At 44.2% G+C, this 16,127-nt stretch overlaps 1 protein-coding gene across 3 annotated transcripts in view; it reads left to right on the top strand.

The window, feature by feature from the left end:
* LOC118395205 (receptor-type tyrosine-protein phosphatase N2-like) overlaps positions 1-16,127 on the top strand; it is a 181,781-nt gene that overhangs the window by 46,938 nt on the left and 118,716 nt on the right. For all 3 annotated transcript variants that reach the window (XR_008065197.1, XM_052463710.1, XM_052463709.1), the window contains exons 4-12: positions 3,031-3,154; positions 3,809-3,953; positions 5,190-5,562; positions 6,096-6,202; positions 6,463-6,646; positions 6,949-6,995; positions 8,780-8,944; positions 9,302-9,519; positions 11,736-11,822. Coding sequence is in view for 2 of the 3 variants with exons in the window: in XM_052463710.1 (XP_052319670.1) it covers positions 3,031-3,154; positions 3,809-3,953; positions 5,190-5,562; positions 6,096-6,202; positions 6,463-6,646; positions 6,949-6,995; positions 8,780-8,944; positions 9,302-9,519; positions 11,736-11,822 (1,450 nt within the window). In the remaining variant the exon portion in view is untranslated. The remainder of the gene's footprint in view (positions 1-3,030; positions 3,155-3,808; positions 3,954-5,189; positions 5,563-6,095; positions 6,203-6,462; positions 6,647-6,948; positions 6,996-8,779; positions 8,945-9,301; positions 9,520-11,735; positions 11,823-16,127) is intronic.

Consider the following 16,127-nt stretch of genomic DNA (forward strand, 5'->3'; position numbering starts at 1 on the left):
CTACCAAGATGCCTCTTGTTTCTCCTCATCACAAGAACATAAACCCTGCTGATGGAGCACAGCATTATGGGGCTTTAACTTAACATGGAGGTTTTCCAGAATTCTTGGTTGAGACTCCTTGATGTCCAGCTTATCCCTTATGATTGGTCATGATTTTCTGGAAAAGCTGGACATTTGGGGAGTAACTGGAATTTTGCAACACTATTTCTGTTAAATCAGCCCCATAGTTTGTACATCTAATACCCTAACCCTGACCCCCTCATTCTCACAGCTCTATCTCTGTTAACCCCAGATGCCCAACCAAGCGTACCTCTTCTTTATGTTCCATTGCTATGGACCCGTTTCGCCTGATGGTTGTGAAAACCTAAGCTGTGTGTGAATGTCTTGGCGGGGGTTACCGTTAATCAAGCTGCCGTGCCACATAACGTCTGCTCCTGTGAAAACAGTGCCTGTGCTCTCCTCTCACGCAGAAAGCCATCAGGGCCCCCATTAAAGCCATCATTGAGCACAGTTATTTTCTGTGTTTGATAGTCCTCCGTGTTTTACTGAGCCAGGCACTGCTCTGAGAGGTGTGTGGCAGGCAGGCCAAGCAGTAGCAGCAGACAGCAGCATGGTGGATTCCGAGTGTTCTATGTGTTCAGTGTGTTCCGCTGCTCCTCCCTCCTCAGGCTGTGGTGGATCTAGTGGCTGGCTGGGTTCCAGAACCCTGGCCTCTACCTTCTGTGCTCCGCTCAATAGCATCATGGGACGCACCCACCACCGAGAGATCTGCATTGCTTGATGCTCTCATCTGGTAGCCATGATAGCACATTTGCATACCTAAGTATGTAAAAACGGAGAGATCATTTCAGACCACTGTGCCCATATCGATCCATACTTTTATTCCCTGGGATTTTTTACTGATTATACTCAATTTTTAAGAATGATGACCCGTAACAATAGATGTTGTGTATATATATATATATATTCAGTGCTTTCATCTAATTCAGCTCGTGAATATACTAAGTTCCAAATAAAGTAACATGGTTGACTGTAACATGGTTGACTGGAACATGGTTGACGATTTTGACAGGGCGAATTGAAGCTTGTTGTGTGCAACAGGGTGTGGCAATTTAATGCAAGCATCACAAAAAATTTAATTGTTTAAACATTTCTGGCATGTTTATCTATGCATAACAGGGCTGATGTGTTATGCTCAACCCGCACAGGTTTCCACCACAAAATTCCCCAAAATGGCCAAAAAGAGTAGTACCAGCTCACCTGCTTTTACACTATGATTTGACTATTAGATTCGATTTTAATTTTAATTTTTCAATAATTTATAATTGGTTTGAGGTTGTTAAGTCATTGAAATGTAGAGCTATTTACCTTTTAAAATATTGTCCTAGTAGTACCAGCTGTGCAATTTGCTGATGTTCCCTAACTAGCCCCGAGGGGATATCAAATGTCAAACCAAATTGACCGTAAGCATTACGATTGGGTTGAGGGTATCTGCGCTCCGAATTGATGATTACTTGGGTGCTGCCAGGTGTGTGCATGTGGGCAGGATTAAAATAAACCCAACCCACGGAAAACTGTTACCGTACCGTTCATTCTGTGACGCACATGTTTTTCCTTATCCTCTCACAAATGACCAAAATTACCCTATTTACACTTTATAGTCAATTTTGACACTAGAATAAACGTTTCTGTCTCATGTGGATGCCATATAGGCCACTTTCAAAACAAGGTTGCTTTTTTAGGGGCAATACCTCTTTAAAGGGAACTTCATTTAATATAACAGGCTTTTAACATTCAATAATGGTGTACAATTTCTACTTAAAAGTGACACTCTTTTTGTGGAACGACTTTTTTTGTGGACATGCCTTCTTGGAAAAATGTGATTTATATAAGCCAAGCATATCTAGCCAACATGCTCACTTTAAACAGTAAGATGCACTGTGCAAAGTGACGTGTGATAATGGTGCCATTGCAGATGCTATTTGCCAAGCATTCTAGTGTTGCTTGTATATTTCATGGATGCTGCCTCTCATCTGTGGAATGTCTCTATTGAATTGTTCAAGTGTGCGTGGCCATATTCTGGGTTATATTTGGTTCCGCCACCCCATCTGGTGTTGGCACCCGTCCTCAGTTCTGTTGCCAGAATGCGCTGTAGTTAAAGAAACAGAGGGGAATGCATATGTGGTTGATCATGTCGCCTTTAGCCTTGTACACCTACTAACATGATGAAAGAATATTACAGGATGAGAAGGACTTAGGGTTGTGTCCCAAATGGCACCATATTACCTTGATAGTGCATTACTTTTGGCCAGAGCCCTAAAGGGAATAGGTTTCCTTTTGAGACACACCCTAAAGTCATTCTCATCCTGCAGTATTCTCTCAGCATGTTAGTAGGTGTACAAGACTAAAGTCTACATGATGAGAGCCACATATGCATTCCCCTCTGCATCTTAGTGAACTTTGACCTTATCCATCAGGGATAACATTTTTAAACACCTCTTTCTCTGTTTCCCTTTGATATTAGTCACATGATGCAATATATAGTACATGTTCAACCACTGGAAGAGTTTATTTCCAAAACACTATTATCCACCAATTTTTCACCAGAAATGATTTCTTATGGGTACCTTCATGTCTGTGTAAAATATGACTGTTTTTGTATTTTCAATGAATAGATTTAGGTGTGTATTAAAAATGTGTTTTTCTGCTAAATGCTATGTATCCAATAATTGTTCTTTAAACAAAGCTAATTTACCAACATTTCTGAAAATGGATATGTAGTGTAGCGTTTTGGAAAGAAACTCTTCATTTGTTCTAGTCATTCTATACATTGTGAGTGTTCCTTTTGATGTGTTGTGTGCAGGGTTGAACTGGGAGGATATAACATTTATTATCAGACACCTCAGACTAACCTGTCTTTTCTTCCTTCCATTGTTTGTCACATAATGAAATACATGCTCAATATATTTCTATTAGCTGGTTCGAGTCTGACATTCTGCGTGTTATTTCTGTTAATGTGTTATGTTCCAGGGTTGACCTGGGAGGATGAGACTGCCCAGCAGATCCTGTCCAAGGAGCTGTCTAAGCTGAGGAAGATCCCCTACAGACGCCTACAGGACTCCAGCCCCCCTGTCTACAGCAGCAGCAAATCCAGGTCACTGTTCTGGCAGGCAGCACAATCCATTACACATGTGCATTCACACATGGACCAGTGGTGGCTGCTGAGGGGAGGGCGGCTCACAATAATGGCTGGAACAGAGCAAATGGAATGGCATCAAACACATGGGAACCATGTATTTGATACCATTCCACTTATTCCGCTCCAGCCATTACCGGGAGCCCGTCCTCCCCAATTAAGGTGCCACCAACCTCCTGTGACACGGACACACACCTACAGACGCAGACAGTCAGGCATGCACGTACGTATACACACACACACACACATACACACACACACACACACACACAAACAAACATATAGTGCAGACCTCAATAGGACATTGATTTATGCTTCAGACTCCAGGAGGGCACATGCAATGAGATAACTGATGAGCTACAGTATCTGCCCTGCCCACCACTGGTTTAGGTCTGAATGGTCTAGTCTATCTCTGGATAGTCCACGTTATCTATCTGTGTCTTCATGTGTCTCTTTCTGTCTCTCTCTCGTTCTCTCATTCTCTCTTTCTCTCTTTCTGTGTCATCATGTGTCTCTTTCTGTCTCTCTCTTTCTCTATCTAGTTCTCGTTGTCTCTGTCGCACTCAGCCACACCACTCATTCTTACTCTCTAACTTTGCTTGTCTGGGCCAGGCCCTCTACCCAGGCTATGGACTTAGGACACCGGAGGATCAAGCCAGTGGAGGTGGAGCTCAGTAGAAACCTCCAGAACTACCTGCAGCGTCTGGGCCTCCTTCCCCAGGCCGCCTCCCCCGCCAGACCCAAGAGCCCCAGTAAGGTGAGGGCCCCTGGGGGCCACTGACCATCCTCAGGCCCCTCCAGACCCCTCCTTGCACCTGCTTTAGCCTGCGATGAGCTGCTGGACCATGTTTTACTTCTACATGCATGGACATCTCTATATATATATATATATATATATATATATATATATATATATATATATATATATACATACACACACACACACACACACACACACACACACACACACACACGCACACACACACACACACACACACACACACACACTCATGTAGACACACACACACACACACACGTACACACACACGTACACACACACACACACACACATGTACACACACACATGTACACACACACATGTACACACACACATAGACACATACACACACACACAAACACACTAATGTACACACATAGACACACACACACACTCTCACAAACACACTAATGTACACACATAGACACACACACACAAACTGACACAGCGGGAGCTGTGGATCCTCTTTAGTACTCTGTATCATTATCTATCCACTTCTGAAGGTTGGTGAATGAATGGCTGTTGGTTGACCATTCACAGGGATAGTTTCCTGCCTGATTATTATGAGGGAGATAATGCCCACCGAGGGTTCACGAGTTCACTTCCTTAATTAATAATGTCCACATGATGGGCTCTGTGTCATTTCTGTTCAGGGGGGTGACCAACATGGCCTAGCTGAATGAGAGGGCCAAACCCCTGCTGAGGGCCAGGCATTGAGGGGTTGGGAAGGGTACCCCTTTATTTATGAAGGATAGGGTTGATGGCAAACAAGGGGGAGTTGCCTTTTGTTTAAGACAAACGTCGGGAGATGGATGGATATTGGAATGTTGTTGGCGCATCCCTATACTATACTTCAATAGTAGATCATATAGGCTTATTTTACTGTTAACATTATCAATTAACCTTTCATTTGATGCTGGTGTATTACCTGGGGATTTAAGTGAAGCACTAAGTAAAGACGAACACATTTGATTTATTTGGTCACGGCACTTTCAATACCAGGATAGTGGGTTCGATTCCCGGGACCACCCATACTTACAATTTATGCATGCATGACTTTAATGACTTTGGATAAAAGGGTCTGCTAAATGGTATATATATTATCATTATATATTATTTGGTAACGCTTTCTATGAAGTACGTGTATTATGCTTTATAATGTCATTTATGATGCCTTATAATAAACTTATAATGTGTTTATTTATTATCTTACAGAGTGACCGTTACCCATCTGGGGTCTCCTCTGACTACTACTGGCCCAAGTCCCAGGGAGAGGCAAACTTCTCCCCACTGACGTCCTTCCAGCCTCCCTACCAGGACAGATCTTCTGCAGGGGATGGAGACCTCCTTGTGGCTGCTCTCAGAAACTACCTGTCTGGGCAGGTACCATCTCAGACCGGGGTGTCCACCAAGGGCCCGGTCCTGCCCTCCCTTCGCCTACGCCCCTCCTACAGCAACAGTATAGACAGTACTGGGCCTAAAAAGACCTCTCAATCTCAAACACCTAACCTGGACAGACTTCTACTCCTCCAGACAGCTGGAGCCAGCCAACCCTCTGCTCCCAAGGACCCCCTCAGTACAGTGGATGGTATGTGCCTGATTAAAAATGCTTTCTTCCTCTTTTACTGTACAAGTTGTTCCTCATTATTTCACTGTGAACAGATGATCACCATTAGTAGTCATGTATGCATCCACTGGAAATAATGGTATAGCATGCTATTAGTTGTTAAAGGAATAATCAACTCAAAATATGGTTTATTATTCCACTGTTGATACAGTCCCAAAATGTTTTGCATGTCAGCAATCATGATATAGATTTTTCAAAACGCTAATCGTCACTGCCGGTGTCGTGCATTTAGTATTTCTGCCTGCTTGAACGGCAATAGCTGAGACACACATGAAAACAGGAAATGTTTTCGATGGAACATCTCTCAGAGATGCACTAAAACGATATACCACGATACCAGCACCCTGGTCTATAGTAGTGCGTTAATAGGAATATATCTCCATTTGAGACACAACCATTGATATACTGTAGGTACTCTACCATAGTTATAACCCTTCTCTCGAATCCCTCTTCTCTCCTCCTCTTATCCCCACTTCTCTTCCTCTCCTCCACAGAGGTGTTCATCCAGAAGGTTCTGAAGAACGTGGGCAAACACGACGTGGACGACCTGAGTCCTAAAGACCTGGACCAACTCTCTACGCTGATCACTGACGCCCTGCAGGTAGAATAAACAATAACGTCTTGATACTTGTCTTTCTCACTGTAATGCTCACACCTTTCTTACTATAATGCTCACACCTTTCTTACTGTAATGCTCACACCTTTCTTACTGTAATGCTCACACCTTTCTTACTGTAATGCTCACCTTTCTTACTTTCACTGATTTAGCTGATTTCTGAGGAAGGTTTTACTTGGAATGAATGTGATATGTGGTTGCCTCACCTAGCTACCTTGTTGATTAAATAATACATGTAAATGCAGGTAGTGGATCAAGAACATACCCAAGTCCAGTCCAGAGCAGGACCCAGAGACCTGGGGGAGGAAGGGAATGAGGGGCCTGGAGGAGAAGGGCCTGGGGAACAGGAGGAGAAGGAGGAGAGTGTCCCTCCATCCACCACAGAGAAAATGGCGGAGAGCACTCCAGTAGAGGAGGCTGTGGTCCAAGGTACTTAACCCTGACCGACTGGGAGGAGCCCTCCATCTGTAGTATTATCCCATAGTTCTCTCAAACCCCTTTATCTGCTGCTTGTCTATCGATGCAAACTTCAGGGTGACTGGTTCAGATTGGCTGTTCTGTTCATTTTAAATGCAGTCAGACTTACTAGCAAAAAGTATCAGCTGAAAACGGTGAAAGGGAGAGTATACTGTATCTGCATGTTATTTCAGATATGCAAAGTTGGTGTGCTTTCTGCTTAATATTATTCTTGTTGTCAGTAAACATAGTAATTCTGTGTAATTTCCGGACAGAGCGACAAATGGAGGGAGACAGAGAGCCAGCAGACTCCAATGACAAGGTACCACATTTGGACTCTTAAAGAGATAAATGGTTTGACAGCTGAGTGTAAAATGTCAAACGGAAGACTTACATTCTAAACGGTAATTTTATACTGTGTGTAGGGTATCAATCAGCCAGATAAGATGTTTTTCAAAAGGAGTTTAGTAATTTGATGTTACATCTGCAATGTAGACAGTAAACCAGTTGGTATACACAACTTAGAGAAGAAGTAGATTTTTTAAAACTGATTAAAAGCTTTTCAAGTGTTGTATTGACTTATTTTTCAACAGAGAAAGTTGATGCTGTCAATTTGCAGTCCTATCTTTCAGATTATGGTTATTGACTTGTATCCTATCGCTCCATGTATTCTTAGACTTTGATGAGAGAAGCAAATTGCCTCTTCCCCTCTATCAAAACAGTTCCTTTATTCAGTACACAAGTACTATAAGAAAATATTTGTCTCATCATAATCAAGATGAGAAAAAGCCATAGTGCAATTATTATGTGATTCGTATATGTTCTCTTGGGATCACCTTGACTTGGGATAACCATGGCCTGGGATCACCGTGACTTGGGATCACCATGACTTGGGATCACCATGTCCTGGTATCACCATGACCTGGGATCACCATGACTTGGGATCACCATGACTTGGGATCACCATGACTTGGGATCACCATGACTTGGGATCACCATGACTTGGGATCACCTTGACTTGAGATCACCATGACTTGGGATCACCATGACTTGGGATCACCATGTCCTGGTATCACCATGACCTGGGATCACCATGACCTGGGATCACCATGGCCTGGGATCACCATGATTTGGGATCACCATGACTTGGGATCACCATGACTTGGGATCACCATGACCTGGGATCACCATGACCTGGGATCACCATGACTTGGGATCACCATGACTTGGGATCACCATGACTTGGGATCACCATGACCTGGGATCACCATGACCTGGGATCACCATGACCTGGGATCACCATGACTTGGGATCACCATGATTTGGGATCACCATGTCCTGGGATCACCATGACTTGGGATCACCATGACTTGGGATCACCATGGCCTGGGATCACCATGGCCTGGGATCACCATGACTTGGGATCACCATGGCCTGGGATCACCATGGCCTTGGACACCATGACTTGGGATCACCATGTCCTGGTATCACCATGACCTGGGATCACCATGGCCTGGGATCACCATGACCTGGGATCACCATGACTTGGGATCACCATGACTTGGGATCACCATGACTTGGGATCACCATGTCCTGGTATCACCATGACCTGGGATCACCATGCCCTGGGATCACCATGACTTGGGATCACCATGGGATCACCATGGCCTGGGATCACCATGGCCTGGGATCACCATGACTTGGGATCACCATGTCCTGGGATCACCATGACTTGGGATCACCATGACCTGGGATCACCATGACTTGGGATCACCATGATTTGGGATCACCATGTCCTGGGATCACCATGACTTGGGATCACCATGCCCTGGGATCACCATGACTTGGGATCACCATGACTTGGGATCACCATGACTTGGGATCACCATGTCCTGGTATCACCATGATCTGGGATCACCATGCCCTGGGATCACCATGCCCTGGGATCACCATGGCCTGGTATCACCATGGCCTGGTATCACCATGGCCTGGGATCACCATGGCCTGGGATCACCATGGCCTGGGATCACCATGACCTGGGATCAGGTCATAGCTAGATCACCATCTGTAGCTAGATCACCGTGACATTGTTCTGTGTTATTTCAGCCCCAAGACGCCGGCAGCTTATTTGGCAAGCTGCTGGTGTACCTGGATAAGATTGAGTCCCCAGCCCAGAGAGAGTCCCCAGCCCGGGCTGGTGTGGGTGCAGGGCTGGGTGAGGGGAGAGGTGTTGGTCTGGAGAACGTACACAGCAGGACCACTCAGGCTGAGGTGAGGACCACAATGAGTAAGGGACTAAGCACAGTGGTAGACCAGCTTCAATATTGCAGATCGATTGTGGCTTCCATCAATGTCATTATCTGCATAATTTCCAATTCTCCATATATATAAAACATTTTTTAAATATATCTATATATTTTTTTATTTTCCCCGAACCTTACCATCCCTCCCCTAATCAGAGTAAACTAATGGACAACACTTAGATTTCTACTTCCAGTTTATACATACTATATACATTTTTGTTGTTCAACTTTTTTGTTTTGTCCTCAATTTCTTTAAATGCATTGTATCCACATGTGTGGTTGAATTGTGTTTTTACAATGGTCAAATAAATCGAATCAAATCAAGGTGGCGGTGCAGAAGAAGTCGACCCACTCGACGGACATGGAGGAGGTGGCTGCCGTGGCGAGCTGGATCCAGGCAATAGATCCTCCGGCTGCCAAGGTGGTCTACCAGGAGCCCCATAAGAAGAAAGGGAACGTCCAGGAGCTGCAGCTAGATGTCAAAGCTGCTGTGGACACGAAGAAGACTGATGATGACTACGGTTATGTCATCACCGACACTGAGTGAGTAGTGCCTGTCATAAACAATGAATGAGGCAACCACAGCTAATCAATCAATGTTCTACAGTTTGTCTTTATGGAATTGCATTTAGTACAGTACAAAGGAGTCTTTTTTTATTCCAGGGTCATCTGTGGTGAATTTACAGGTGTCAACATGTTGCGTTGCTGTCTGATGAAAACTTCTATATTTTTTTACATGACATTTAATGAAAGCAGTACATCCCCTCGATGTACTCTGAACATGTCATGACTCTAGGACCAAGGACATGTATTCAAAATAGCTTCTAAAGTCTCATAAATGTATGTTTGTTTAAATATGGTAATTTCCTGAAAAGTTTCTGTTTTGGAGATGTTTTCATCAGACAGCGACGATTGGGTAAGTTTGATCAGTAGCAACAATTTGGCTCCATTCGTGCAGTTCTGTTTATACTTTTGATGGTCTTTTTGTTTTTGTTTTGAATAAGCATAGCTGAAGTTGCTGTAAAACCAACCATTACAAATGGAAACAGAAATGTGTTTTAGATGCTAGACACCCCTTTGCCTGCTGTGACCCTGTGTCTGCTAACAGAGACGTTCTCATTACTCCACTCCTGCCCCCTATCCAACCTCGCGGTGCCCTGCATTTCCAAGGAAGCATTTGGAAAATAAAACATTGGCATTTCTCATTCCTCATTTTAACAAAAGTTTTTGTGTCACTTTTGGGAAAGTAATTCCATGATGTTTTCAAAAAAGTATATAGTACTCACGCTGTTTGACATACTGTATATTTGAATGTATTACCATATATTATTTTATATGTTTCAATACTGGACTCAATACAATGTTTATCATTCATTTTTTTTGCATTTGCAATTTTATTTCAATTTATCAAGACCATACCCCAGTGTGGTATATGATATGCATGTATAATAAACATCGTACATGCGTATCATTCAGTAAATATTAGATCATGATGTGATGGAGTTCACGTTCAAGCCCTTCTCCAGGGCACAGAACCCACAGTCCATCAGGCCACCCTGTACTGGAGCCCACATCCTTTCACTGCTCCATAATTATCAGGTCTGCAGTACCTCCTCTCTCCACAGGGGGCTGTGGGTTCTGTGTGTATATGTATATAATGTCTCTAGAATTCTTGCTTTAATCTCCATACTCCTGTTATGTGATAAACGAAGACAGTATGGTTTATAGCTCTATACGGTATGGCTTATCACCACCAACAGGAGGAAATATAATCGAGGAAAACTGAGACATGTACTGCTATACGGTACGCACAGTAGCCTGGTAGCGGGTACTCCTAATGGCCCTGGTCAAAAGTAGTGTACTACTATGTATAGTAGGGTATAGGGTGTCATTTGGGACTCCGACCCTATAAGCTATAGGCAGGGCTGAATTGAACCACTGTGGTGTGGCTACACCATTACACCTCCTCACCAGCCCATCTGCACCTCTCTGTCTGGCCCGTAGTCTGAGAGAGGGCCTGTGTATCAAATTGCACCCTGTTCCCTATATAGTGCATTACTTTTGACCAGGGCTCTGGTAAAAAGTATTGCACTAGATATCGAATAGGGTGCCATTTTGGAACACGTTCGGCGCACACAGGTGATTCATCATGCCAGAGGGAACCCCTGCTCCCCCAGCTCTCACACCTCACCCCCGCCTCATGTCCTCACTCTCTGTCTCCCTCTCCCTCAACTACCTATCTGGCTCTCTTGTCTTTGGCCCTCACTCCCTTCCCCCGTCCCTCCTCTCCTCCCCCTCCCTCCCTCCATTCCCCTGACCTCCGTGCCTGTCTCCCCACTCATGTCCTCACTCTGTCTCCCTCTCCCTCAACTACCTATCTGGCTCTCTTGTCTTTGGCCCTCACTCCCTTCCCCCCTCCCTCCTCTCCTCCCCCTCCCTCCCTCCATCCCCCTGACCTCCGTGCCTGTCTCCCCACTCATGTCCTCACTCTGTCTCCCTCTCCCTCAACTACCTATCTGGCTCTCTTGTCTTTGGCCCTCACTCCCTTCCCCCCTCCCTCCTCTCCTCCCCCTCCCTCCCTCCATCCCCCTGACCTCCGTGCCTGTCTCCCCACTCATGTTCCCATTCCTCTCTTCTGTGTGTGACAGGAATGTAATGTGTGGGAGTGCTCACCCATACTTAACAGGCTTAGGTATCAACTCTGTGGGGACCTTAAGGAGAAAGGCCAGTATTGATGAACTCTATTTTTCTCCCCACAGCGCATTGCAGACTGATGAGGGCCTCCACTTGATGGAGATTCTGACACGACGCGCCAAGCTGCAGATGACTGACTTCCTGGAGCTCTCGTACGTATTTTTGGTGGTGAATTTTGTACACATTTTTCACACACTCAATACAAACAACAACCAGTACAGACCCAACCAGTACAGACCCAACCAGTACAGACCCAACCAGTACAGACCCAACCAACAGAGTCAACCAGTACAGACCCAACCAGTACAGACCCAACCAGTACAGACCCAACCAACAGACCCAACCAGTACAGACCCAACCAGTACAGACCCAACCAACAGAGTCAACCAGTACAGACCCAACCAGTACAGACCCAACCAATACAGACCCAACCAACAGACCCAACCAACAGACCCAACCAGTACAGACCCAACCAGTACAGACCCAACCAACAGAGTCAACCAGTACAGACCCAACCAGTACAGACCCAACCAATACAGACCCAACCAACAGACCCAACCAGTACAGACCCAACCAGTACAGACCCAACCAACAGAGTCAACCAGTACAGACCCAACCAACAGAGTCAACCAGTACAGACCCAACCAGTACAGACCCAACCAACAGAGTCAACCAGTATACAGACCCAACCAACAGAGTCGACACCACTCCTGTATGTATTTAACCTTTTTATGTAACTCTATTCATTTTTGGCTGCATGCTTAAAAGGCATGACTACATTTCCCTCAGAAAGCTTATACGATTCAGGGCAGCGTCTAAAATTGTCATCTTTAAATACTAATTCCCTGTAGCAGGTACAGTGTATTCTGAAAGTATTGAGACCCCTTGACTTTTTCCACATTTTGTTACGTTACAGCCTTATTCTAAAATGGATTCCATTGGTTTTATTCCTCATAAATACACACACAATACCCCAACATGTATTTTTTATTTTTGAAAGTGTATTTTAAAAAACAGGTGTCACATTTACGTGCACCGGGCCTCCCACTCCCTTTTCTATTCTGGTTAGAGCCAGTTTGAGCTGTTCTGTGAAGGGAGTAGTACACAGCGTTGTACGAGATCTTCAGTTTCTTGGCAATTTCTCGCATGAAATAGCCTTAATTTGTTAGGACAAGAAAAGACTGACGAGTTTCAGAAGGAAGGTCTTTGTTTCTGGACATTTTGAGCCTGTAATTGAACCCACAAATGCTGATGCTCCAGATACTCAACTAGTCTAAAGAAGGCCAGTTTTATGGCTTCTTTAATCAGGACAACAGTTTTCAGCTGTGCTAACATAATTGCAAAAGGGTTTTCTAATGATCAATTAGCCTTTTAAAATGATAAACTTGGATTAGCTAACACAACGTGCCATTGGAACACAGGAGTGATGGTTGCTGATAATGGGCCTCTGTACGCCTATGTAGATATTCCATTAAAAATCAGCCGTTTCCAGCTACAATAGTAATTTACAACATTAACAATGTCTACACTGTATTTCTGATCAATTTGATGTTATGATCAATTTGATGTTATTTTAAAGGGTAAAAAATGTCCTTGTTTTTGAAAGAAAAGCACATATTTTCAAGCTCTGACAGGTTGGATGGGGAGTGTCACTGCACAGCTATTTTCAGGTCTCTCCAGAGATGTTCGATCAGGTTCAAGTCCAGTCTCAAGCTGGGCCACTCAAGGACAGTCAGAGACTTCTCCCGAAGCCACTTAGCCCCAGTCTGAGCGCTCTGGAGCAGGTTTTTATCAAGGATCTCACTGTACCATTCTCCCAGTCCCTGTCGCTGAAAAACATCCCCACAGCATGATGCTGCCACCTCCTTGCTTCACATTAGGGAAGGTGCTAGGTTTCCTCCAGATGTGACACTTGGCATTCAGGCCAAAGTGTTCAATCTTGGTTTTAACAGACAAGAGGCTCTTGTTTCTCATGGTCAGAGTCGATTAGGTGCCTTTTGGCAAACTCCAAGCGGGCTGTCATGTGCCTTTTACTGAGGAGTGGCTTCCGATTTGCCACTCTACCATAAAGGCCTGATTGGTGGAGTGCTGCAGGAATGGTTGTCCTTCTGGAAGGTTCTCCTATCTCCTCAGAGGAACTATGGGAGCTCTGTCACAGTGACCATTGGGTTCTTGGTCACCTCCCTGACCAAGGCACTTCTCCCCCGATTGCTCAGGTTGGCTGGGCGGGCAGCTCTAGGAAGAATCTTGGTGGTTCCAAACTTTTTCCATTTAAGAATGATGGAGCTTCTGTTTTCTTGGGGACCTTTAATGCTGGCGACATTTTTGGTACCCTTCCCCAGATCTGTGCCTAGACACAATATTGTCTCGGAGCTCTACAGACAATTCCTTCGACCTCATGGCTTGGTATTTTCTCTGACATGCACTGTCAACTGTGGGACCTCATATAGACAGGTGTGTACCTTTCCAAATAATGTCCAATCAATTGAATTATCACAGGTGGACTCCAATCAAGTTGTAGAAACATCTCAAGGATGATCAATGGAAACAAGATGCACTTGAGCTCAATTTTGTGTATCATAGCAAAGGGTCTGAATACTTATGTAAATAAGGTATTTCTGTTTTTTATTTTTAATACATTTGCAAAAATGTCTAAAAACCTGTTTTCAATTTGTCATTAGGGTAGGGTATTGTGTACCTTGTGTAGGGTATTGTGTGAAGATTGATAATTGTATTTATTTTATTTTATTCATTTAAGAACAAGGCTGTAACATAACAACTTGTAGAAAAGGGGTCTGAATACTTTCCGAATGCACTGTAGATAGGAATACATCCACTGAATAATGCAGACTGAAGTGCAGAGCAGTGCGTGGAGAGAGTTTATACAATATACTGTAGAAAAATACCTAAAACCAAACAGCTATGTTTTAGGTGGCAAGTGCACCATGTCATGTCAAACGTTACCTCAGGGGCTTAAAAACTTTTATTGCCAAAAATAAATCAATATAATAAAACAGGAACACTCAAATCATTTAAACCGTCTAACAGGTTGAAAGCCTAAGAAATGCACCCGAAGTGAGAAATAAGATATCCTGAGGCACTTGTCTTATTCTGTACACATTCGAGCTGGAGGGTAAAGATGGGAAACTTGCTCATGCACATTATTGACATGAGGCGCCATATACTTTAGAGCCGTGGCTGCAATCATTTATTAACGAGAATGAACTTTTCATGAACCTCCCTCTCTTTCGCCAAAATCGTTATGTTTTTCCACGCAGGTATCTGACTTTGAACACCACACACTCGCGCACACACACACATACACACACACACATGCAATGAGGCTTTTAAAGCCATCCACAACAGAAATGAGAATCAACTGACATACTGTGATGGTCTGTGTGTTCAGTGGCATCTCTTTCAAATACTCTCACCAACAGCTACTCTACACACATTTGACATACAAATGCACAGCTAGATATTGCACCGAAGCACATTATTCAAAGATGACATTCAAAATAACATCAAAGAGAAAATCATATCCACGTTCTATAGAAACATGATGCCATAACCTGTCATGTGTTTATTACCCCAACCGTCATGCCCTGTACCCCCCAACTACACACAGCTTTACAATGGACCACATTCTTCATAACTTATGCTCCAGTCTGACATTGTGGTCATTGTAATGCATTCATTCATCAAATGAACATACACTGCTATACTTAATAAGCGTAGCAGTATGCAGCAACAATTTACCGCCATAAATGCAATGGTGACGTAACATGCTGATGACAGGCATAAGAAAGAGAGTGTTGTATGGGCTGGCAGGCCCCCTTTGTGTCTTTCTAACTACTACGCTTGATTGTTGGCGGTACAAGTAGCGATTGGTCGCCTCTGTATCATGTGACCCTGTTTGTAAGGTTCTGAAAATGACATTGTTTCTGAAGCACCTCATGGCACTAGGGTGGTTTACACTGCTCATGGGTGGCCCTACAGGGCCGGACTAATGTACCTTTTGTCTTTATCCCTTTCTGGAGCTGAAAGGGCCTTGGTATGGGAGAGTGATAGATTGGGTGGGAGAGAGCCGGGGCCCTTTGTTAGAGCTCCGAGCCGGCCCAACAGGGGGCGCAGTCTGGACAATTTGTCGAAGCCGCCACGCTTCTTTTATTTCCTGCTTCTTGCAGCTAACCGCTGCCACTCCTAGACCACGACTCTACCTAGGAGCCTCTGGGAGAATGGCCCTCCCAGCATGGCTCCTGTCTCCCTTCACGTTGACTCATTTGTGGAAGCATGACTTAGTCCTGTAGGGCTTTGAAATGAGTGTCTATCATGTTTTTCATATTGAAGGAAAATATAGATGCATACAAACAGGGTAATTCAATGTTCGTGTAATACTAACACAGTATGCAAGACACAAGGCCAAACATTACACACACAAGTTAATCAGTCATAAT

Source organism: Oncorhynchus keta, chromosome 15 (assembly GCF_023373465.1).
Source record: "Oncorhynchus keta strain PuntledgeMale-10-30-2019 chromosome 15, Oket_V2, whole genome shotgun sequence".
Taxonomy (NCBI): Eukaryota; Metazoa; Chordata; class Actinopteri; order Salmoniformes; family Salmonidae; genus Oncorhynchus; species Oncorhynchus keta.